This window comes from Spermophilus citellus, assembly GCF_964194105.1.
Source record: "Spermophilus citellus genome assembly, chromosome: 1".
NCBI lineage: Eukaryota > Metazoa > Chordata > Mammalia > Rodentia > Sciuridae > Spermophilus > Spermophilus citellus.
In genome coordinates, this window is record NC_138182.1 from 227247418 (window position 1) to 227273201 (window position 25784).

The following is a 25784-nucleotide window of genomic DNA, read 5'->3' on the forward strand; positions in this document are numbered from 1 at the left end:
TAAAAAAAAAAAAGAATGAATGTGGGTAGTTAGTTTTCCCTTGACTGGCTCAAAACTGACACTGAGTAACAGCCACAGCTGCCCATGAGGTGGCAGAGCACCGAGGCCCACTTCCTGGGAGCAGCCAGCAAAGTGAGGAGGAGGCACCAACCTCAGAACACCTGTGCTAGGGGCAGGACCTACTCCTGGGTACTCAGGGACCCCGAGGGCTTACACTTTCACAAACATCGCACACACACACCTGCTGTGTGCAGGGTTAGCTCTATTTTTTAGGTGGAAATATTTCTCCTGGAATGACACCTTAGCACCCAGGACGGCAGGTTTCCCTCTGCCTCTGTACTCTTTCAACAACCTTTGAGGTAGATTTAAAAAAAAAAAAATCTCTAAAGAACAGTTTTCTTTCTTCTTCTTTCTGAATCAACACAGCCTCTAGCCCTGGCCCTCCCTGCACTCCATGGCTTCCACAAAGAGCCTTTTGTTAAAATGTGAAGCTGGCTTCTTGCCAAAATGCCTTTTAATTTATCAAAGCCTCTCTGCTCTCAGGTGTTCAGATTCCTATTGCTTAAGTTTTTAGGTCAGAAGTTGCTGTGGAAGAAGTCAAAGGTTCAAGTGTGTGACTGTGACATGACCAACCAGACTTGGAGACACAAGTCACTGGACCCCCAGCCAGGTGTCATGTTCCCTGCATTCAGTGCCTCAGGACAGTCAGATGTCCCCTCCCAGGTGTCTGGGTCAGGTCCATGCCTCAGACGAAGTTTCCACAGGTGATCCTACAATAACTAAATTACCTATGTGGATAACACCAGAAGGATTCCGCCCTGCCCAGCATGTGACCAATCAGCTGTCTGAAGGAGGCAAGAAATACAATAAAACTTTCTTTTTAATCATTTATTTTCATATTTACTTCAGCATTCTCTGTTCTTGGAGCAGAGTAAGCTGGTTTGAGTCCCTCTTGGAATCATTGGTGGCAATCAGGAAGTGGAGGGGCCAGAGCAAAGGGCATAGCAATGAGGCTGAGACGCTGCAGACGGATCCAGAAGATGAGAGGCAGGTAGAACCCTGAACCCTGCCACCCACTAGCTGGAAAATCACCACGTCCCTTCAGGGACACCACCAGCAGCAAAGGATGTTCTAGAAGCTTTGGGGGCTGCAGGTGTTGGTGGAATGAAGGTAGAACAACAGGACAGATGATCCAGGGTGACTATGTGGATGTGCTGGTTTTGAGATCATGTGGGACACACCTTTGGACTCCTCCTTGTGACTGGGAGGGGAACAGCAGACAGAGCACAGCCAAGCTGCCATTAGGAGCCTAACCACTGCAAACTGGGCTTTAGGAATCAACACGACCTCATTTTGCTGTCACGAAGGCGCCCGACCTCCCTCTGCTCTCATTTGACTGTCTCCGTGGATCTGTCAGCTCAGTCCTCCAGAAGGTCATGGGGGAGAAGCCACAAGTGGAAGATGAGGAGACGAGTCAGGGAGGTTATAGAGCAATATGTTTATTGGTGGGCCTCCATTGGCACATAATATTCTCTTCAAGGAAGACATTCCTTTGGGGTAGATCTGCTTGTCCCAATTTTATAGATGTGAACACTGAAGCACAGAGAAATTGTTGACTTGCCCAAGATAACACTGTTTGTAAGCATGAAAGCCAAGATCTAAATTCAGTTTGACTCAATCCCTTTTTGCATTCTGGGGAAAAAATAATCTATTCTTTGGGACCCAGTAAGTGGTGGATATTTGATGGGGCGATATGAGATGCCAGGAAACCATCACTTTTCCTTAAAATTCTTACTATCACCAAACTGGTCTCTAACCTATCAGTCAGATGCTATGGCCACTGTAGAAGGGATTCCTCTCTTTCAGATGTGGAGAAGTCTCCCCCGTAAGGTCGTGGGTGCTCCAGGCAAATTCTGTCTTCCTGAAATGACTGCTTGAATTCCACACTCCTGGCTCAGGTTAGAGGCACTCAGGCTGAGCCATTGTCAACCTTGCAAAATCAATAACACTATCCCAGGCCATAAAATGACTCTGAACAGGTTTGTCTTTGCACTGAGGGGCTGTTAAGGGGTTCAGTCTACACCTTCAACTCTAGCTTGCCAAGCCAGTCAGTTTCCACTCCTAATCCAGATGAGTCTCTCAGACCCCTTTGGTTTAGGTCTGACACTGGGGTCACGGAGCAAGAAAATTATCCCAGGGACTCTGGTAGCAGCTAATGGGACCCAGTAAGTTCAGAGGAGTTGCTGAGATTCCTGGGAATATCTGTTGAAATATGGACTCAAACCTGAGCCCTGGAGAGCAAATTCCTATAAGCCAGATCCCAGCAGGATCTCAGGGGACATCAAGAATTGAAAAGAGGGAATGCCTGCTTCTTGGTGCTAAGGTGAATTGGGGCAGAGACCCAAAGAGAAAAGAGAACCAGAGCTTGGCAGCCTTGCTTTCTTGTCCGATTGTCTTTCTGCAATCTTGAGAACTCTGAAACAGAGTAACAGTAAATCTGTAAACCCATCCACACCACGCGCCCTGAATGTCTTCCCAGTTTTGGCACAGCCTTGGGGAGAAATGTGGGCTGTCTTGGACTGAAGGACACATGTTCCTTGGTGTTCCTGAAGGCCACTTTGACAACAGAGCCCCAGAAGCCCTTACCCAGTACACACTCAGCACTGGCTGCCATCTATCCCAGGGGACACATGGCAGCTGCACATGTGTGGGCATCAGTCTGCCCTTGCTTTCCATGTGCAGGACTGACTATTAGACCAAGTATATACAAGCAAACTGTGCCAGAGAAGGGGCTGACTTCCTGATTTTGTAATCAACATTGCTGACAGAACACAGGAATCCTTCCAGAATTCCTGAACTCCATGTTGTATATTCCACTTGCCTGCTCAGCTTCTCCACTCCGGTGTCTAAGGGACAAAGCTAGTGTTCTCCAGCAAACCCTGCAGCTTCCCCTCCGCCTTGTTCTCCTCCCAGCCTTACCCATCCTGCTTAATGCCAGAACCATCCTTCCCAAACCTCGGAATCAAAACCACATCCAGTCCATGGAAAATCCTACTGAGTCCATCTTCAAGGTCCATCCACAGTCTAATCACTTTAATTGTCTTCAAACACAAGCTGCAGGGCGTTTGAAAGCTTCCAAACCAGGCTCCTACTAACTTTTCCTCTTCCTTGGGCTATTCTCACTGGGCCAGTCATCAATTTCTTTAAAAAAAATAAATTAGTAGTTCTGGCTACGGGGGAGGCTGAGGCAGGAGAATCACTTGAGCCCAGGAGTTTGAGAGCAACCTGGGCAGTGCATTGAGACACTATCTTCAAAGTTGTCGTCATCGTCGTCGACATAGTCATTGTCATATCACAACATACTCAGCTTACAAACCACCTAAAGCCCCCACCATGTATTCACAATATATATAACAACTGCCAAGGCCCTGCCCAACCTGGTGCATTTGGCATCATATACACCTTTCCTTTCCTACTTTTTACTCCTTTGCAAACCTATATCCACCACCTGGCCTCTTGTTTTCTTCTTCTCCTTCTCTTTCACCTTCCCCAGCCCCTTTCAATTTTTATTTTGAGACAGGGTCTCGTAAGTAGCTGAGGGCCTCACTAAGTTGCTGAGGCTGGCTTTGAACTTGCAATCCTCCTGCTTCAGCCTTGAGAGTCCTTGGGATTATAGGCATGTGCCACCATACCAGGCTGGCCTCTTGTTCTTGTTCTTTGTGTGTGTGGTGTGTGTGTGTGTGTGGTGTGAGTTACTGGGGATTGAACCCAGCAGCACTCTAACTAAGCTACATTCCCAGCCCTTTTTATTTTTTATTTTGAGACACGTTTTTGCTAAGCAGCCAAGTCTGGCCTTGAACTTTTGCTCCTCCTACCTCAACATTCCAAGTCACTGGAGCTACAGGTGTGCAACACTATGCCTGGCCTTCTTACTCTTCTTTGAATAAGCGAATACACGTGCTCCTATTTCAGGGCCTTTGCACTTGCTGTTATCTTGACCTCAAGTACTCTTTCTTTCTCTCAAATATCATAAAACACATTTACAAATTTTTGGTACTCTTTCCTCTAAAAGTGGAGCCTAATCCTTCTCCCCCTGACTTAATGGCTGAGTCCTAAGGGCTAGACTAAAGCAGACTTGTTAGTGTGGGGTTTCAGAGGCCACATCATAAAAGGTGCAGGAGCCTTGGATGGCTCACACTAGAGAAAGCTACTTACCACCTCAGAAGGAACCTTCTGGTAACTCTGTGGAGAGGTGTGTGGTGAGAAAATGAGGCCTCCTATCAATAGCCACCTGGAAGCAGATCATCCAGCCCCAGTCACACCTGCACACACCTGATAAGCCACTCCCACATTCCTGACCCTCAGAAACTGTGAGAGATAATAAGTCTTTGTTGTTCTAAGCTTCTAAGTTTGGGGGTAATTTGTTACGCAGTATTAGATAATACCTTGCTTCCTCATTCCCTTCAATCTTTTGCTGCAGCGTTGTGTCACCTCTGCAGAGATGCCTTCCGTACCTACTCTGTTTCAGCTGGAATACCGCAGCCCTCCCCAGCCCTCTTCTCTGATTTAGTGCTTCCTAAAGTCTCGGAACACTCTGTTCCATTTACATATTTTATTGTCTTTTCCTCATTGAAATACTCTTAAATTCCTAAGGGCAAAGAGTTTTGTCTGTCTTCCTTATTGGTACATGATAAGCATTCAATAAATATTTGCTGAATGAATAAATGAATGCAGGTATCCACTTCATCCCCCTGTTTTCGCTGATGGAATTTGAGGCTCATCCAATTTTTAAACCTTGACCTGATGCCATTTTTCAAAGGATTGTCTGGGCTTATCTTTTCTCACTGCCACACGGGCTAGGGAAGATCCCCTGTTTGGGGGGAGTGACAAAGTCTCCCAGACTCTTTCCTAAGACTATGTCTACTATGAAGACAGGCACTTTGAAGCCTGGTGGGCGCGTCCTTCATTTTTGACTGATGATCAGTTTTCAAGGAGTTTAATTTAGCCAAAATGAGTTCCACAAGACCCAAGCAATCCAAGCAGCAGATATCTCAACAGGAGGCTAATCTGATTGTCCTTGGTGCCAGGACGCTGAAGTTTGTCATGGGTGGCGAGCCCGCAGTCATGTGGCACCAGAGGGGCAGCTGTATCAACAGGCTTCTTACAGGTCTGCACAGGACTTGACCACAGATTGACTTTCAAATAAGGGAGAAGGGAAGAATGAGTAGGGAAAGGGAATGGAAGCCCTCTTGTGTGATGAAGAGTTGTGAGCCAGCCTGAGACAAATCTTATAATGTGGGCCTGAGTTCTTAGAAAGCCCAGTGCCTGCTGATATTGTGCAATTGCTATTGGGGCTCTCTGCTCATTAGCTGGGTAGATCTTGCTGATCTTCCAGAAGGTGGTGTATCTTGATACTTTGACCAGGATATCTCCACCCCAGATATGGATGACTGCAATGTCCTTGAGATAACAGTGCTTTCATTGTTATAATGATCCATATGATCCCCCACCTGGCATCACCAAACAATGTAATAAAAAACTATTTTTTGAATTCACAATATTGTTTGTCCTCTGGACACCAGGTGAACCCAGGGAGGGACACTAAAGTCAGTGCATCTGGCTCAGGTCCTTGCTCCACGTTGACCAGCTGTTCAGGGGCACTTTTTTTTTCCTCCTCCTTATTTGGACCTCTTTTCCTCAACTGGAAAATGACTGGTTTTCTAGCTTTCCCTGTTCCCTTTCTTGCTCCAGCTTTCTGAGTTACTGGAGACATAATAACGCACTCTGGGCTGCAGACAAAGTGCAGAACCTGCTCAGAGTCAGGAGTGTTGAATGCCAGTATTGTTCATTATGCTAATATCAGTGGTGGTTGTTATTTAGTTATGGCAGGGATTCACAGTGGTCAGGACTCCCTGACTCTGACAAAGTCCACATGTGGCCCTCTAGGCAAGTGTCCCACCACTTCTGTGGCTGGAACTTGTCCAGTATTGCCTCCCCAGTGAGCCCACATCTCACTTATCTGATCCCTGGAACCCCAAAGCCTAGGTAACCACCTCTCCCTCTGTACCCACCTCTGACCTGTTCTTCACGAGTCTCTCCTTACCCCTGGTAATTAGCTAGATCCAATTCACACTTCACCCGCAGTAATAACTTGCTGTATCAGGTAGGCAATAAAAAGGTTAATCCAGTGAGCCTCAGCGCTGCATGGGATCTCAAAAAGTGGACAGGAAGCTAGAGAGAAAAAGCAAGGGTGGGGAAGTCCCTGGGGCTCAGGCGCCTCGGTGTTTGGGCCGAGAACATTTGACTCACCTTCCACAGCTCTTTGACCTCTGGTGTGGAAACTAGCACAGTTGGATCCGTGTCACATGTCATCGGACAGGTTACAAATAGCACGGGGATTAGCAAACCCATCCTGAAACTCCCGGTTCAAGGGCAGGGAAAGTTACCAGTTTAATTCCGGCAGTTCATTAGAGGCAGAGGACCAGGAAGGGGGCTCTATGGCAAAGAAGGGCTGTGTGCATACATGTGAGTGCCCAAGGGACAGAGGTGACCCAGCACAGGGCCTGCCGAGAGGCTACTTGACTCTCAGAGATAGGACTTCAGGCCTGAATGGCTGAAGTCTCATTCGAATGGGACCCTGGTATCTCCATGTCCTATTCATAAGGAGCTCACAATTAGGTTCTTGCTGCGGTTACCCAGTCAAGGTCTCAGGAGCAGCAGGAGGTCCACACGGCTACTGGGTGTAATCGCCCTAGACCGTGCGGTGGCCTCGGCTGTGGCAGAGGGAACCCGAGGGACCCATTGTGCCAAGGCCGCGACCACGCCCGAGAGGGGGCTGAGGCTTTCTCTTTCGCTCTGGGATCCGCTGCACTCAGCCCTCCCAGGGATTCAGCGCCCCAGGGCTTGAAAAGGACCGGCTCCCCTTCCAGTAGCCCGCTTTTCGTCCCAAGCAGCGCAGCGTGAAGATCGGGCAGACTGGGGAGACTCAGCTCGCGGGCGCTGCAGCCTGGCGTGCGGGCCACGGGTCGTTGAGCCTTCCCATTTCCCCCCGACTTCTCCGCGTACACTGTCACGCGTGCGAAAGCGGCCAAGTCTGCCAGCCCAAGCAGCCCCTGGCTCTCCGCTTCCTCGCGAGGTTCTCCTTAGCCCCCGAAGGGCAGCACCTGGTGGCGGCCAGCTCCTGCCGGCCTGTCCTGCTTTGCCTCGGCCGCTGCGTCCGCCCGGCACCGCCTCCTCTCTCCATACGGTGGCGGCCCGCCCTCAGCGCCTGGACGCGCAACTGGGTGTGCGGGTGGCCGACGCCGCGGAGACCGCGTGGGGAGGCGGACGCCGCGCCCAGCCTGGTGCCCACAGCGGCGCGTCGCGGCCGAGCGCAGCAGCACACAGCCTCAGGTAAGCTGCCCGGGCCCGCGGCGCCTGCGCTTAGGAGGCAGCGGGATGGGCGCTGGGAGGGCGGCAGCGCGGAGACGCGCAGGACTGCACTAAACCTGCGCCCCTGGGATCCGTGCCACTCCGGTTGTTGGTTGCGCTCCAAGCTCCGCTAAAGCCCACAAAAGTGTTTCCCACCAAAAGGCAGTTGCCTCTCTTTAGCTCTCTTTACGCACCAGAACTTTGGACGTGGAGAGATGCTGCTGGTTTGGAAATGTCTTCTGGAAAACCTATAGGAGTGTTGTGGGGAGGCAGATTTGGTTTGTGGGATGGGAATTTGAAATCAGGTTGGTATTTGGAAAAGGTCTAATTTTTTTTTTATTAGTATGGATGCCCCTGTGTGCCTGTTTGATCTGTAGGGAAAAGTGGAGGCACTGAGACTACCCCACACTTTTGGATCAGGGAGTAACATTCATGCCAGGTATTTATTCTTCTAGTCTGGGGTGGGGTGGGGGGGAATCGGTTTTGAGTTTCTTCTATTTTTTATTTTGTTAGTGTTCGGGAATTTGCCTTAATACTGTTGAAACCTTATGACTCACTGCAAAGCCGAAGATACCAAGTAGACAAGGAGCTCCTGATAGGACTTTTTAGCTGATAATCACCCTTATCTCTGAAACCAGCAAGAGGTTGTTTATAAAATAGTGTAATGCTTTCTTTAGATCTTTCTCTTGGCTTCATAGCAACTTCATAAAATAATAGTATTTCCCAGTTTGGTGAAAGCTTATTTCTCTCCTATATTTCCTCTTTTCTTTGACTTCCTTCTGATTCTATCGCATTTTTTCCTGGAAAAGTGCTTCCTGATATGTGATCACCTGTTAGCTTTCATTACCTAAACTATCCTTTGACACAATTTTGGTTGTCAAGACTGTCTTGGGTTTAGAGCCTCAGTCTTGAACTTCATGTGGCCATGGATATGAGTGACACAAAATTATTTTGCAGGTTTTCTTTTTTGGACAAGTGACTTCATGACTTTGTATTGTCTTTGCCAGTGCCCCACATAGTGCCCTTACTCCCATTCATTGGAGCAAGACAAGATTACTGGATGATAGAGTCAGTTCTGCATAAACTAAACAACTCTTGAACAACTACTTGGTGAAGTGAATGCAGGACTTGGGTGATTCTGTGAAAGGTGCTTCTCACTTGGTTCCATAATAGTCTTTTAAAATCAAGTTCTGTTGGACTTTCGTGCTTTGTAATGTAATTTTATCAGCCACTTATTTTTTCAGAGTCCAAACCTCTGTGGAAGTGGGTGGCACTGGGGAGGAGGGTGAGAACACCTGCCTTAGGTTACCTTGGAGATGGGGCTCCACTTGACTTGCTGTGCCAGACTCTCTGGGCTTATCCAGGCCCCTTGCAACTGTGTGTGTATGTGTGTGTGTGTGTGTGTGTGTGTGTGTGTGTGTGTAGGGGCAGTGCAGCCCTAGTAGGTGTCTCTTGGGAGCCCAAGAACCACATTTTGACAGAATTAACTTCAAAGTTCTCAACCCCAGTGTATTCCTGAACAGTCGTTCCATTCTCTTAAAACTGCTGGACTTGGGTCTTCTGTAGATACAGTCTTAGAATAAAGCATGAAATGGAAAGCTGCCCAAGCTCGAAACAGGAAATGGAAAGTTAGTTACCAAACAAAAACTTACTGACTTGGAAATTCTCAGAGCAGCTATGATGAAATATGGGGCCTCTGTAAATCAGAAATAATCCCAGTGGTTCTTCCCTCGCTCCCCATTGTTTTTTGCTTTGAGGGAAGTGAATTTGTAAGACTCAGAACAGGAAAAGCCACACCCACTTATTTTATTTTTTTAAAAAAACATACTCTTATCTCAGATGCATGGTAATTGGATTTCCTTTTTTTGACCATCTTCATAAAATCACACATTCATGAGTTTCTGGATGCCATTCTGATTCATCAACCAACTCGATGTGGCACTGTGTAACAGTTGTATGAAGTTCTACCTCCTGTGATTTCTGGGATGGCCAGTGAAGAACAGGGTTGGTTAGTAACACCTGGACCTACTTTAATCAAGCATTTTTTTAATGTTTGCAGAGCTCTGAAGGCACCGAGGGGAAGGAAACACATCCCACGTCACCTCAGGGAAGGGGCCTTTCCTGGTCATGTCTTCAACAGCAACGGCTGAGCCAGAAGGGGACCAGCAGGACAGGCATGTCAGCAAGCTCATTTTCTTCCTCTTTGTCTTGGGCGCCGTCCTGCTATGTGTGGGAGTCTTGCTTTCCATCTTTGGGTACCAGGCCTGCCAAAATGAATCCCTCTCAGACTGCAGCATGGTACTGAAGATCGCCGGGCCTTCATGTGCTGTGATTGGGCTTGGGGCTGTGATTCTGGCCCGCTCCAGGGCACGACTTCAGTTCCTGCAGGGGCGGCGACAAGGCGACCAGGCAGACCCAAACCAAGCCTTCATCTGTGGAGAGAGCCGCCAGTTTGCCCAGTGCCTTATCTTTGGGTTTCTGTTCTTGACAAGTGGCATGCTCATCAGCATACTGGGCATTTGGGTCCCTGGATGTAGCTCAGACTGGGTGTCGGAATCACTGAACCAGACAGAAACTGCCAGCATGGAGCCTCCAATCTGTGGGTTCCTTTCTCTGCAGATCATGGGGCCTTTGATTGTGCTTGTGGGATTGTGTTTTTTTGTGGTTGCCCACATCAAGAAGAGAAACAACTTGAGTGTGAGCCAGGATGCCTCTGAAAGCGAAGAGGGACACTCCCACAATATGGAGCCTGTCCAGGTCACTGTAGGTGAGTGGCTGTCATTCGGGCACTTGCTCATGCTAGAGTGGCTGTTGATTTAAGGCTTCACGGGGCTACCCTCAAGTCTGGTCTACATATTTTCTTCTTCTTTCTCACACGTTGTGTACGTACATGCGTGCACACACACACACACACAAAAAAAACATGCAAACATACACAATGTCACTGCTGTGGTGACCCCTGTAGGAATCCTTGTTAACATCATTTCTCCCCAATGACTGTTATTTAGCAAAAGCATTGGGAGACTAAGTAATGAACTTGACTGAGGGCACAGAGAAGATTAAGAGGAAGGTGAGAAAAACCTCTGTCTACCTTAGGGACCCACCAAGTTACCTCCATTTCCCCTGTTATTCTCCTGCTGAGACCATATAGTACTATCAACTGTGAACCAATCCTTGGGTTCTCCTCCCTGGCTGTGGCTGGCTGACTATCCTTGATAGGTCCTGTAACCTCTCCTGCCTTAATTTGTATATCTATAAAATTAGCACCACATTTCTAAGACTCCTTCCAGCACTAACATTCCAGGAGTCCAGTTCTGTCCTAAGTATGTTAGAATGTTTTAAGGGGACTCTCTGTACTGGTTCCCATATTGTTATTTACTTTCTGTAACTTCATCCTTGACTGTGGGCTTGGGGCAAGGTTTGCTCATATCAGAGTGGCTGTTGATTCAAGGCTGTCAATGACAGACTGAGATGAAATATGACGGTACTTCTTTCTCCCACAATGCCTAAAAGTTCCTTTTGGGTCTCCTGGGTTTTGAAGAAGAGGTGGATTACTATTTTCAGTGTCGCCCCCCCCCCACCCAGAGCAAATATCAGTACTTTTGAGCTCAATTTCATACAACTGAGGAAAACCACATGGTTGCTCATGTCAAATTTTTATTATTTTTGATAATCTCTTGCTTTTAAAAGGTTAAAACTCTGAAGCTACAGCTTTGGCACTAGAGTTATTATATGAGAAAAGGGGTTCCCTGGTGTTATAGATGTTCTCAGCTTTTTTGAGGAACCCACCAGGGTACAAGTAAATTCATTCATTGGATGCTATAATTCCCTACTTGGGAGATTTTGGGTTTGCTAGCAGGGGAGTTTCTAGGTCCAGGCTCCCACCTGATGGCTAGAATTGGGTCTGTGCAAGGAACAGAGAAGTAGGTGATGCTCTCGAGTCGTGTGTCCTTGTCCCGAAGTCACTACATCGATCAAGATCTTTTCTACTTAACTCTGTATGCCCCATTAAGCCTGTGAAACTGGCATCTCCACTCTAGTTTTTCTCCTTGGAGGCTAGGGAGAGAGTTTATATCTTAGCTGCTATGTCTACCATGGACACTCTCAGTGCTAGATCCTAAACTCAGGAGCAGGTTAAGAAATGGCCCTGCTTCCCTCCAGAGGTGTTTGCTGTGACCTCACAGAGGACATCAAGTTCTGAAAGCCTGGAGGAAGGCGAACCCCAAGGGTGAGGCCTCTTTCCAAGGAGCACAGGTTGCAAGGTGTGGGTGGCAGAGCTAACTGACACTGGGATGGACATCCTTGGAGATAATAGGCTACTCTGAGCATTTCCTTGTTTGTTTTTGACAGGTGATGGCCTGCCCCGAGGCTTGCTTCACAGGTCTTTTATTCTGCTTTGTGTAATTAAAGTGATCCCTGAATCCCAATTGGTGACCCATCAAGACCTTCTAAAAAATTAAATGAGAATCCCAAGAGAGCCCTGACACTTTATCAAGTTGAGATTAGCAGTATATATTTCAATTCCAATTACCATCTCCTTGCAGAAATAGAGATAGAGTTAATGCATTTTTAAAAGGGTAAATCACCTCTGGGGAAGTGATCTAGGCACCAGGGTACGGCTTGCCAGTTGGGTGTGTTTCTTCATCAGGCAAATAAGTGCCCTTGGCCTGCGAGAGGGAAGGAAGCCCTTTGCTGGGTATTAGACCTGAGTTTGCTCTCTGCCTGGCCCTGCTGTAACCACTGGACATACATGGTCTCCTCTAGTTCTCCTTCCTGTTTTCTCAGCAGGAGGAGAGCTTGTTTAGGGCCATGTTGGGCTGGTCATTGGCAAATGGGACCCACATAGCTTTTAAAGAGTCCTGTATCAATACCAGTACACACTGATTTCCTGCCCGTGCAAACAAGTCTTTTCCCTACAAGGAAATAAAGTTCTCTCTTTTATTTTGCTTTGGTTTTGCCAGTTGACTAGAGGTCTTCATCTGACCTCTGATGGTGGCACTGCCACACATCTAGAATGTTCTGGGTAATTCCTGTGGTGATGTGCATTGAAATTTGAAGGTATTGGAATTCAAATGCAAATTAGCACTTTCTTGGTCCCTAGTTTCTCTTTCTCAAAACATGGGGATGTATGTATTCTAGAGTGAACAGTGGCCATAGAAATACAAAATACAAACTTTTCTTTGAGTTTGACCTTTATCCATACCGCTTAGGTGAAATTTTGATGAATTCAGTAATGGGAAGAAAACGGTTTATTGTCATTTGTTCCAAGGCTGAAACTAAGTTGAGGAACTTGGCCCTTTACCCAACTTTTGATTAATTAAAACGATCCATTGAAAATGAGAAAAGTTTTACCAGCAGTAGACACCCCCAGGGAGGGGAGGGAGCTTGTTAACAAATGCCTCACACAAATCTTTTAGCTCAAGTTTGCTGTGAAACAGAAGCCATGCCCAACCTGCAGTGGTGAGCACTCTGGGCTCTGAAATACAGGCCCACTTTGAAAATAAAGTCAAAGAAACAAAGTGTGGTAAAATGTAAAAATATTTACTCTTTTAACAGTTTTTAAATACACAATTCAGTGATGTTAAGTACATTCACAGTATTGTACAACCATCATCACCATCAATTTCCAGAACTTTGAACTTTGCCATTATCTCAAACAGAAACTCTGTACCCATTAAACAGTAACTCCAGTCCCTTTCCCTACCCAGCCCCACCCTGGCCCTGCTAACCTGTTTCACTTTATATATGGATCCCACAGGCCTACCTTTTAGTTCTGGAGTAACCAGCAGGTGTTTTGATCTTTTGCTGTATATAAATGGACAAAGTATAGAATTAGTTGATTTTGCTCTTGCTAACTTGTTTTCTCTGTCTTCAAACAAATATTGTGTTTCCTCAGGTGACTCTGTGATAATATTCCCACCCCCTCCGCCACCTTACTTTCCTGAGTCTTCAGCTTCTGCAGGAACTCGAAGTCCTGGGGCAAACAGCTTGCTTCCAACTGAAAGCCCGCCTTCTTATTACAGCCTTTTTAATGATGGGTAAGACTTGCCATTTGATCTTGGCGTGTAACCTCACAGGCCGAGACCTGAATTCAGACTGGTCTAACTTTAAGGTTTGGGCTGTAGAGTGAATAGTGTGTTGAGCATCTTTTTGCTGATGGCATGTCAGTATTGTTGCCTTGGCATAAATACTGCCTTTCAGGAAATTTTGGGCAGCACCTAAGTTAAATATGTTAAAAGAGGTTAATATGACACCATCTTAGGGCATCTTCCTGTGCTCCTAGCAGGGGCTGTCCCCAAAGTGTCTAATAACTCTCCCATCCTGAGGAGAAATGAATACCAGGGACTGCTCTTTTTAGTCTCCATGGTTTTAGATTGTGGGGAGACTCAGGGGCCCTAGATTATGGGGAGGTCAGGGGCCCTAGGGATCCCCAACAGGTATAGAGTTTTAGTATTCTAATGGAGGTGCTTGGGTAACTGATTAAATCAGCCTGCACCCTGACCTGACCCAGTGGTGCCCCTCCCTCTGGGTGCAGTCCTTCCCTGAGCCTCAGAGCCTTATGACTGATGGAGAGAAATGTCAGATCCACATCCTACCTCACACAGGACCGGGGGGAGTCCCACTCAAATGGGATGGACCTGAGGCAGCAGGAGTCTGGAACAGTGTGAGAGGGATGGGCTGACATTGAGGAGGGGGAGATAATGATCTCCAGTAGAGAGATCCCTGAGGGTGAAGGATATGGAGACAGGCTTCTGGAGAGCCAGAGGTGGGCTGGTTGGTGGTGGGGGGATAGTGAGCGTGGGCCTTTGAGGAAGAGTAGACAAGGCCAGGCCCCTGGAGAAAAGGGAGGTGCTAGAGAAGGAACTGCAAAGAGGTTGCTGAAAGGAGGAGGCCAAGAGTGAAAGGCCAGCGGACACTGGGTGGGAGGGGAACCCGTGCCAGGAAGGGGTTCTGGGAATTCCCAGGCAGAGGAGGGCTGGTGCAGACCCCGGCTGTGCAGCACTCAGGGAGCAGGGCTGGAGAAAGCACTGGTGCTACTGTCCAAAGGGGAGGTCAGGGAGCAGGAAAGGAGGAAGCGTTGCTGGAAATGTCCAAGCCAAGTGAAAGGCTGGGGCAGGACTCAGAGATCTGTGGTCAGGAGAATGAGATGATGTACGTTTTTGAGCGGGTGGAGGAGCAAGAGTCAAAGGACCTGGTGACCAGGGCTGGGGACAGGTGCTGCCCTGCCTTCTCATTCTGTTTAAGGCAGTGTTCTACCTCCTTGCCTTGAGGGTGCATCCTGGGAAGTGAACAGCTCCCAGACCCCACCACCCAGATAGAGCAGACCCAGGTGTTTGGCCCTGGAGAGGACAGTCAGTGGACATCCGCCTTGCCTCCAGATCCTGGAGAGAGCAAGGTTGTGTGGGGATCCTTTGTTTTACAAAAGGAGGGGGCAGGCTATCTGATGAGAAAGGGAATGAGGTGACTGGACAGGATCGGGGAGGAGGCCTTGGAGCTTCACAGGTGGTGAGCGGGGACTGGGAGGTGAATGCAGGAGTTGCCCTGCATGGAGAAAGGCAGGTTAGGGCTGGCCAGTTGGACAGTACTGATAATGAAGTTTGCATTTTTTTTCCTTCAGTGACAAACTTTCCAAAACCATAAAATCAGTATTTAGTGACTTAAAGGAAACCACTACTGGGCTGGGGATATGGCTCAGTGATAGAGTGCTTGCCTAGCAGGCACTAGGTCCTGGGCTCCATCCCCAGCACTGGCAGAAAAAAAAAAAAGATAAATAAAATATTAATACTAAGCCACTGCCGCTGCTGTAATGTCTTGAGTCCCAGGTCTGGATTTTCTTGCATTACTTAATGTGATTCTCACAACCACCCTGGGAAGAAGGCACCGATATCAACCCCAATTTACAGATAGGGTTAAATAACCAGAACATAGCGGAGTGGGATTCCAGCCCAGGTCCATTAACCAGTGTGCCTCTCTGTCTCCCTTCAAGCCTATGGCTTCATTTATAATTTTCTATGTGCATAAGTTTGTCTACTGGCTCCCACGACAAAATACCAAAGGACAGTAACTCAGAGGAGATCCAGACCCCCAACCGGCCCTCTGCCTTCCTCTTCAGGGCCTCTTCTGTGACAAGGAGGATGGCAGGAGGAAGGAGGCTGTCTGAATGTTATAGGCAGCTCTAAGAAAAGTGAGGAGTTGAGGAATCCAAACAGATCTATAAAAAGTAGATGTGGGAGAAATGACTCCTTAGACCCCTGCCGCCACTGCCAAATGCATGTCATGAAACATCGACAGGAACCTAGTACTTAAGGGTGTTGTTGTGTTAGCAACACGGTCTCTTTCTTCTCAGCAGAACCCCAGCTCCTGAGAGCCAGGGCCAGGCCCCTGAGAGACCACGAGAGTTCGTGTACACCATCTCTGGGCCGCCTGCCCGCTCCAACTTCTCCCACACTCCTCATCCCTCATCGGAACCGCCTCCTAGATATGAAGAAAAAGAACACGCCCCAAACACATCCTTGTCTCCATCTTCAGAGTCTTCCCCACCGTGAACTCAGTGCGGTTTTATATATAATGAATCATTATTTTATTTAATTTGTTTTTTTTTTAATAAAAAACCAAAAAAAGACAATAGCATTGACTGTGTCCTCATTTTCCTGATATAACATCAACAGGAGTAATCAGCTTCCAGTTCAGATTCCAGTTGTTGGTGCTTTAGGCAGCAGGAGAGGTATGGTGCCCTCCCGCCAGGCACTTGAGACGGTTTTCTCATTTAGATCGACAACTCTGGGAGACAGGTGCGATTATTTTTATTGGTAGATAAAGAAAGGCTTAGAGAGGGTAACGAATTTCTTCAGGATCACACAGCTTTTAAATGGTGAGGTCAGGCTTTGAACCCATCTTGCTGGCTTCTGAAAGCCAGGCTCCTGCCACTAGTCCTGTTGCCAAAGACCAACCAGAGGCAGTTGTTAATGTTTAGCTTGCTCCACGGGGTCTCCAGTGTTACTTGCTTCTGGAACGGAGAAACAAAATGTCTCTCCTAATTTCTTCTCCTCCTTCTCCCTTGCCTCTCCTGCTCCTCTTTCTCCTTCCCCCTCTTCTCATGCCTCCTTTCTTTAGGGAGACTTTACACAGGTTGGTCATAAGCACATTGATACCCTGGAGTTTCCAACAGTGAAATTTCTTCTACGTGGGGTAGTTTGGCAACTAGTTTCCTCGCGGATTCCAGGAAGGATTTGCCTTTCTCCATAGTGATATCCTGGTACAAAATGGTCCGAATCATAGGCTTCTATTATAAGGACACGGCTAAACAAAACTTTTTAAAAACAGAGGTGGGTATGGGGATATGTATTTATTAATTCTAGATATAGTCCTTAAGAATTAATGACTCAGTATTTCTACCTGAGAGAAACTGATTTGTAGAATAAGAAATCTGTAATAATTTAACCTTTTTTTTTGGGGGGGGGTAGTAAAATTGGATGTAGCAAAAATATCAACTTTTCAGGGCTTTCCACAATCCACAATTCCCACAAGGTAGCATGATCCAGCACATAAGTGCCTGAGAACAGAGTTCAAGGGCATCAATGCTATCCCAGTTTAACTGAAGTAATGACTTGTTTCATGTAAATTGCCACAGCAATAAATCAGGATGGCCTTCTGTACCAGCAGTCCTAATCTATTTTTAAATTGGACATTTATTGGATTGAACTGCTCTTAAACTTTGCTTTTTTTTCTCTCTCTTGCTGCTGGAAGGTTAATTATTCACATTTTAAAATTAGAACAAACAGTGGATTAGAACTACTTCCTTCTGCTGTTATTTGTTTAAAACGACCAAGCTGAAACTTCTAGGCAGAGTTACTTTTAAACATTTATGAGCTTTCTTAAATAATCAAGAGTCTTTATAATGGCTCAAAATCAAGGGCATTTTACACGACAATAAACTCAAGCAGTTAGAAATGTGTAGGAATAAATTTGACCTTCTGGTTAGAGAAGTCTATCTGCCTCCCTTAGTGGGTTGTGCTATTCAGCAAAGGGAGGCCTGAAGCCAGAGTCCATGAACTTCCCAGCAGTGAAAGGGGCCTGGGGTGTGCAGATGTTTACTGTACTGAAACCACACGCACGGCACAGCTGGGTGATGCATGCTATCCCAGGAGATTCGGTCTTTGCTCACCAAGGTTCTGGTGGAGGGTGACAGCTTCTGAGAACCCACTTGCAGATGTGTTAACTTTCCTTTTTATATTGAGGTAAAACTTGCAAAACCAAATTGACCATTGTATCCTCACTCCGTGTGTGCGTGAACATTTAGTACATTCATGATGTTGTGTGAACTGCCACCTCCCCTAATCCAAAACATTTTTATCCACCCTAAAAAAAACCCTCCAAGCTGGTCAGTCAGTCCGCCTTCTCCCCTTTCACACCCTACCTCCAGCCTCTGGATATTTCACATCAGTGGACTCTTACAATATGTGACATTTTATGTCTACTTTCTTCTATCATGTTTTCAAGGTTGTTCCATGTTGTAGCACACATCAGTACTCTGTTCCTTTTCATGGCCAAGTGATATTCCATGGTATGTATATACAACAATTTGTGCACCCATTCATCCATTGATGGACATCTGGGTTGTGTCTACATTTTGGCCATTGTGAATAGTGCAGGTGTGAGCATTTGTGTGCAAGTATTTGTTGGAGTGCCTATTTCCAATTCTTTGTAGGGTATGTATTTAGGAATGGAATTGCTGGGTTATTTTCCAACTTTGTATTGTAGTTTTTGAGGAACCCCTAAAGGGTTTTCCACAGTGGTACACCCTTTTACATTCCTATCACAATGTATGAGAATTCCAGTTTTTCTTTTTTTAAAAAAATTTTTTTAGAGTTATAGATGGACAGAATAGCTTTATTTTATTTTGTTTATTTTATGTGGTGCTGAGGATCAAACCCAGTGCCTCACACATGCTAGATAAGCGCACCACCACTGAGCCCCAGCTCCAGCCCCTCCAGTTTTTCTGATCCTTACAAACACATTTTTCTTATTTGAGATAGTATTTCACTGAGCTTCTTTTTTGGGGGGAGGAGGGGTACCAGCGATTGAACTCAGGGGCATTCTACCACTGAGACACATCCCCAGCCCTATTTCGTATTTTTGTTTAGAGACAGGATCTCACTGAGTTTCTTAGTGCCTCGCTTTTGCTGAGGCTGGCTTTGAACTTGTGATCCTCCTACCTCAGCCTCCTGAGCCACTGGGATTACAGGCGTGTGCCACTGCGCCGGGCTTCATTGAGGTTTTAATTTACATTTTCTTAATGACTAATGGTATTGAATATCTTTTCATGTGACATGCTTGTTTTTGAACACCAAACATTATCATCGGCTCAGGAAATCTTACAGATTGTTACTGGTTTGTCCTTCTAAACTCATGCAGGAGTTTAATCCCCAAAGTCATGTGTTAATGATATTAAGAGGCTAGAAACTAATCCTACTATAGATTAGAGGTGGTTAGAGGTGGGACCTTTGGAAAGGGATTAGGTTTAATAAGGCCAGTAGGGTGGACTCCCGTGATAGAATCCCAGTGGCTTTATAAGAAGATAGAGACCAGATACATAGATACACAGAGAGACACACACACAGGTACCTGCTCCTGCCTGATGCTATCCAGTGGTGGGGAGGGGAATCTTGCCAGAGCCTATGCCATCTGGTTGGACTTCCAGCCTCCAAAACTATGAGCTAAATAAATCTCTTTTCCTTACAAGTCAGCCTGCCTCAGGTATTTCATTATAGTAATGAAAAGTTGACCAATATTCAAATCGTATTCCGGATTTTCTTCTTATGGCGTTGGGAAGTCTGATGTCCCCACCTTACATAAAATAGGAATGTGGTCTGCAAATTCAAGTGGGATGACCTACCTATGGTGCGAAGTACCACCATGCTACCTCTAGACACTGTAGAATTCACGTCAATTCTTTGTCCTCCTCTGGGATCAGTTAAGAAAACTAACCTGACCAGACAACTCTACTGAGGTAAAACAAATTCTCCCTAGTAAGTTCTCTTTGGTATTTCTTCATCAACATAAAAGTGAAGGAGGAATAGGGCAGATCAAGGCAAGCAGCAGTTTGGAGGTTGAGAGCCCAGGGGAAAGGCAAGCAGACATTCATCCAATTTCTACCTGAGATTGTCGCCTGAGAATGGGGTAGGGCAGGAAGCCCTGGCGGCTCCCTGAATCCTCACGTGGGTATGACTGTTGGGCCACTATCAGGGGTGTTGTTTTGAGGATTGAGGCGATGTGTCTGCTCATCTGAAGGGGGTTATCATCCTGGGGTAGGTCTCAGGAAAGGAGTGGAACAGGCTACCGGAACTAGCCCTCAGAATGCAGCCTTAGACATCAGCAGAGAAAATGGGTGGTTCCTTGGATCTTCAAGGAGCTGCCCTTGGGGCACACTTAGCATTTGGGTGGGGTCTTTGTTGGGTGGGGGCAGGCCCTGCAGTGTCTCTCAAACTTTCATAATGGTAAGAATGACCTAGGAAGCTTGCTGAAAACCTTCAATTCCCCAATCCAGTGAGTTCAGATCGACATTTACTGTCTGAGAATCTGGTAACAGCACCAACTGCAGAGGTAGCCTGATTAATAGTTGTGCCCTCTAGGCCTTCTGGAGAGTCCTGTCTACAGCCCCAGCCAGGGCAAAGGGACCTTGAGGGAAGGGTGTGGGTAAAAGCTGGTCCCAGTGCTGAGGGGGGCCTTCAGAGGCTCCTCTCCCCAGTCTTCCTGGCAGCACTGCTGATGACTCACAAGAATCCCCAGGGAGTAGGGAAACATGGCCAGGGACATGCCACCGGCCCGCTCCTTTCCCACATGGGTGGTCCCCCTCTATTTCCAACCACCGAGATCTTGGAGTCATTTATTAAGGAAAGTGGAGTTTTATCTTTGCTTTCTCTATCTTGGAAGAGGCCAAGGCTGTGCCCTATCAGAGCACCGACGATGCTTGTCAAGACAGGCAGAGATGGAAGTTTGTTGAGTCGCAGTGGAATTGCTTCCAGTTTTGCAAATGAGAAGTAGCATGAAAACAGCCCCGGCCAGGGCTCCTCCCTACCCATGCCTCCCAGGCCCTGTTGAACTAGCGTGGATGAGTTTCTCTGGTCAGTATGCCCAGCTGTGTCCTGCAACTGTGCCCTGGAACAGGAAGCCCTGATCCTTGGGCCTCGGACGTAGGAGTGTCTCCAGAGGAGGGTGAAGTCAGGAAGCACACTGTGGGGGCAGGGGGCCTGCGGGGAGAAACGCCCGCTGACTGTTGGAGGCGAACCATGCATGGTCTGCCAGCCGTGGTCCACAAGCCTCCAGGGGTCTTGCATACCTGGGATTCCTGGAGTATCATGCATGCTGCCACCAGTCCAAGTACCCCAAGAGGAACAAAGTGGAGGACTGGGGTGCAGCTTTTCCTAATAAGGAGTGCTTTGTGGGGGAGATTCTGGCTGGGTGTACCATGTGACTGAAAATGCTTTCTGCCCCTGTGCAGTGACCTCAGCTGGGGAGGTGTGCTGGCCCTGTGGGCCGGAGTGGGGCCAGTGCAGGAGCGTGGTGTGACCTCATCCCCGAGTAGGCAGGTGGCAGACAGAAAACTGGAAGGAGGGCCGTGGGTGGGCAGTCAGTGAACTACTGTGAGTTCTCAAGGTCGCTCAGCGGCTCAAGGGGCCAGAAGCTGGCAGGCTGGAGGTGAGGGGGGCATGAACCACTGCTGCTGTCCTGGGCCAAACCTCAAGGCTTTTGAACTAGTGAGTGACTCTTGCTCACAGCACTGGCTGGGCCCAATGGCTTCTCAGGGATTTTCACAGAGGAGGAAGACTGCCTCCTTTGTCCTGGACCCAGAATGGCAGCGAGGCCTGGGAGATCTTGGGTCTTCCTGTGCCCCGTGCCCCGACCAGGAAGAAACCTTTTTCCTGGCTGTCTAGTCTCCTAGGACCCTCCATGTACAGGTAATGGTAAATTACTAGACTTCCTTCACCCTGGGTGTTAAGTTGCCTCCAAGAGTCCCCTCCTAGGCTCTGGAACTCTGTTCCTCCCTTGGGGAGTGGAGGGCAGTGGAGTTGCTGGGGCTCTCAGCCTTTTCTGTGGAGCAGGAGTATAATCTAGCAGCTCTGTAGTGGGACCAGAGCTCACCTCTTACAGGTGCAAGCTAAGTGTTTTCCTGCTGGGTCTCAGGCACTCCTTCCTGCCGTCCTGGAGAGGTTACAACTCATGACAGCTCCCACACATGGATTCAGAGACAGCACCTGCCCCAAGGCCTGCCTGACTCCAAGACTGTGTCCTCCCTGAATGACCATGGGAAAGGGATGTCAGCATCATCATATGGGGTGACCAGGTAACTGTCCCTCTCCCATCCTGGCCTGTTGCTCATGTCCTCCCGCATGGGTGAGGGAATGGGTATCCATTGGAGGGATGGGCTGGCTGCAAAATAAAAGCTATGAAAGTCATATATCAGAAATACAGACTAAAGGCAAGAATAGTTTTAAAGCAGGGATGGGACCAGTTGAGCCCACCAGAAGGGTCTGGCTCTAACAAAGAAGAAGCCTGTGCTTGCTTTATTTATAGCGGTACAGATCAAAGGGGATCAGTAGGAATAAGGTTTCAGTGTGGGAGGAGTCTTGGTGCAGTAAACAGGTTGTTTGGTTCTTGACGGGTCACTCCCATTTACGGGGCTGTGCTTGAACTTGAGCGGTGAGCTAAAACAGGGCGTCCATGTAAACTGAGCATTCTCCACCAATGGATTCGGCCTGGGAGTTCCTAAAACCAGGCTTCCCTGCCTAATGGCTTGAAGGTCACTCAGTTCACACAAGGCTCCTAGATGGCTTCTCGCAGTAGCCCATTCCTGGGATGCACTTTGTGTCTGGAACTGGAACTGCAGACCAGCTCCTATAAGGTCTCCCCACCTTTCTCCACAGTCGTCTGCTGGCTTTGGAAACTTCTCTCTCTGGAATCCTTCCAGGTTAAAGGGGAGCTAGAATAGTGAGGGGCCACATGTTTATCAAGATTTCAAAGGGAGACTTCAAGGTCAGTATAAGGTCATAAGGTAAACCAGAAGCAGGGTGTCCTTTGCTATCGGGGAGGCAATTTTGGTTCCCCAACCTGAAAGAATTTACTTCAATATGTGATGCCCCTGTTGTAAACACCTTGAGCAGCAGGCACTGGTGGAACTGATAAGGAAAAGCCATGGTGGATGGTGGCCGCAGAGTGTGGCCCCTTCTGCCCGGGAGGTGGGATAGGCAGATAGCCTGTGACTGCAGCAGGATCCTGTGTGAGAAAGAGCCTTCTGGAAAATCCTGGAGTCCGCTAGGAAATCTGCAGTGACAGCTTCCCCAGGGCACGGATGGTGCGAGGGGACTTGATAGGGTTGGACTAGGCATGGAGCCTGTCCACACGGAGAAAAGCTGGAAGCCCAGCCTGGCTGGCAGTGGAGCTCTAGCCAGTACCCCTGTCTCCCACCTGGCCACGTTGAAGACTGGCTGGCTGCCAGCATCCGGGAAGAGTTTATTTGAATAGCATTTAACTAAAAAGATTCTTTATCCTCAAAATACTGCTGAATTTTAAAAAGACTATGCTATATGAATATTTGTGGTATTTTATATTGGGGTAACTAATAATATATTTAATCAGCCACCAATTTATGAACATTTAGATTGTTCCCCATAAACAATCAAGGGGGAGGGAGAAGCTCTGTGTTGCCACTGCTAACCTGGATTCTGACGGTTCTTCACACCTGGGAAGTCCAACTCCCTGCCTTCCAGCCTGTTCTGCTTATAGGGTAAAGCAGAAAGGGCATGAGATCAGGAACCATGCAACAAGAATGAGGCACCCAAAGAAGGTTTATTGGGGGTCACTCCAGGAGAGGTTTACCAGTCCATGAAAGGGTGAGGGCCGGGGAAGTCGCAGGCAGGAAAGGCCAGAATAATGCTAATTAGGGAAGCTGGAGGTAGGAGGGCCTAGGCCATCTAAATTGCAGCTACTGACAGCAGGTTGGCTGAGCAGAGTTTAGAGACATGGTGTCTGTGGCTGGTTAGTCAGGGCTGATGTGAGTTGATAGGGTGATTGCTTCAGCAATGGGGAACCCGTGGTGGTTGGGGTCCGTGGCCATGTCAGCTTCTGATTGGTCATTTCGGGTCTCCTCAGCCAGGTGGCCACAGCCACCATGAAAGAGGAGGGGGAAGGGAAGCCTGCTGGCCCAACATCCCGACCTCTTTGATGTTATAGGGCGCCATTCTCATCTGGCTACTTTCTGCTGGTAGAGGGGCATTGCTAGGGAAGGTCAGGAATTGGGGGGTCATTGGGAAGGCGGCTGTAGGGGTGGAGGAGCATCTGATTTACTGCCACCCGTGAGACTTGGCTGATGTGGTTTTGGATAAATCTGAGGAGACAAGGAGAAATTATTAGCAAGACACAGATCATGAGGATGGGGCCCACAATCAGACCTAATCAAGTAGTAAAAGGGCTGAGTTCCACCATCCCAGGAGGAGTGGACTGCTGCTGCCTTCTTCTCTGTTCTTCACTCAGCCGATGTAGCACATCCATGTTTTCTTCTCCTAGGCCGGTCTCATTGATGTAATAGCAACATTCTTCCCTGAGGAATAGACAGGTACCACCTTTGCCAACAGTGAGTAGGTCTAGGGCCCTCCTGTTTTGGAGAGTGACCCATGCAAGTGATATTATTTGTCTTTGGAGAGATGCCAGGGAGTTGGCAGAGGCTTCGACAGCTAGCTGTAATTTTTCTTCAAGCTCTGTAGTTGTGGTTAAGCTATAGCCCAATGCCCAGGCCCTGATGCCTGAAGCGACCAGGGAAGAGGCAAGGGAAATACCCACGACCACTGGAAGAACGGCGGCCCGCTTATATCTAGTGGGTGGAGGCAGGCTCAACGAGAGAAACTCAGCCTGCCCATAGAGTGTTAATTGGGGAACTAGGGTGACAGGGGTGCAGAAAGAAGTGGCAGTAGAGGAGCTGATGACTTTCATCAATATCCCATTACACCAAAAGAAAAATCCTGGGGGTGCATGGACTTGAGAGGACACCATAACAGTCACGGTGTACCTGGGGGCGGCTTGCAAGGCATAGAAGATGGAACGATTTTGTTGCTGCTTCAGGGGATTTTCAAAGAGGGGTATCCTTCTCAGAGGGGGAGAGGCAGCACCCCCTTGGGAATTGTTAAGGGGAAAGGTCAGAGGGACTGCCTTTAGGGGAGGGGGGCGGCGATCCAGAGCAGCACACAGAAAACAATCAGAAATATCATTGATCCTGGAGTAGTTTAGGAGTTGTAGCCCCTGATGTACAAGGGCCAGCCATGAAAATGGGTTTCCCTTCTTTACCTCGAGTGTCCCTAGTTGGTGAGTGAGGGCAGTTTCTTTCTGGAGGATTTCTTGGTGGAGCTGAGGAATCACTCGGATGTAGGTGCAGAAAATCTTAAGAGTTCCATAGAGGTCACTATCCCAGTACCAGGTGTATAGTTTTCCCTCCACTTCTGCTGCCCACCGATTGTCCCAAGGATCTCTGATATTCAGGTAGGTCCTATCTCCAGAATAGGCATACAAAAATTGGATTTGGGTGGTCCCTTTGACCTTGTGCATATTGCAGGAGGAGTGAGGTCATCCTCCATAAATACCTGGTTGGGAGTTTGCTAGGAGCCACAAGCAAAATATATGATGTATGGCACCTTTGGTTGTAAAGCCAGCTAGCCACTGAGGTATTATTATGCTAAGATTTACATTCATATGCAAATTGGGCTCCTGCTGTTCACCTTGGCCTACTACTGGACTCATGTTACGGGGACTCATGGAGAGTTCCCATTGGTTGGGGAAGGATAGTAGGAGGAAATTCCGGGGGAGGTCCGGGGGACCCCGGTTCCGGGAGACGGCGGTTCCGGTTAGACGCCCGCGTGGGAGGACCGGTTTTTTGCTTGCTGGCGCTGAGAGTGTTGGCGGCTTTTTCAAAATAAAGTTTTGTTCCTGCTTGAGTGGCTCGTGATTCTGTGCCCAGCCAAGACTGCGGCAGGAGTTGCAATACTGCTTGGTTTGGTTATAAAGAAAGCAGAGGATAGGTAGCTCTCTACCAAGAAGGCGGAGGCCGGTTAATAGAATGGAGACAGTTGTTTGGCAACCAGCAGGTTGGCAATCGCTGGTTCCTAATGTCTGGGTCTTACCATCCCAGGTCCCCTGTACCTGGAAACGACAGCCAAAGGAATTAGGCAGCATTGTTTGGGTGAGGAGCACCTGTAGGAACAGACTCAAGAGGAGAAGTGGGAGTTTAGTGGGTCCCACCAATTGGGATGACCAGGACTTAGGGTGGTCAAGCTTGAGGCGAGAAACATGATACCAAGAGGAGTGGCCTAGTAGTTTGGCTGATGTAG

General features: G+C 47.9%; 2 protein-coding genes across 4 annotated transcripts; one reads left to right on the top strand and one right to left on the bottom strand.

Moving 5' to 3' along the window:
* Window positions 1-6332: 6332 nt before the first annotated feature.
* TMEM171 (transmembrane protein 171) lies at window positions 6333-15956 on the top strand (the record flags this gene model as incomplete). Of its 3 annotated transcripts, none has more annotated exons than XM_081302239.1 (4): window positions 6333-6525; window positions 9470-10177; window positions 13307-13448; window positions 15758-15956. In XM_081302239.1, exons 2-4 carry the CDS (start codon window positions 9538-9540, stop codon window positions 15954-15956), a joined length of 981 nt encoding a protein of 326 aa, XP_081158365.1. In that variant the 5' UTR covers window positions 6333-6525; window positions 9470-9537. The 3 variants fall into 3 exon arrangements, with proteins under 3 accessions (XP_081158365.1, XP_081158364.1, XP_081158366.1); XM_081302238.1 differs by lacking the exon at window positions 6333-6525 and adding an exon at window positions 7256-7392; XM_081302240.1 differs by lacking the exon at window positions 6333-6525 and adding an exon at window positions 7256-7392 and having other exon boundaries at window positions 15761-15956.
* Window positions 15957-23862: 7906 nt separating this feature from the next.
* ERVFC1 (endogenous retrovirus group FC1 Env polyprotein) lies at window positions 23863-25005 on the bottom strand (the record flags this gene model as incomplete). Its single annotated transcript, XM_081307803.1, has 1 exon — window positions 23863-25005. The coding sequence occupies one exon, from the start codon at window positions 25003-25005 to the stop codon at window positions 23863-23865; it is 1143 nt and encodes a 380-aa protein (XP_081163929.1).
* Between the last annotated feature and the right edge of the window lie 779 nt (window positions 25006-25784).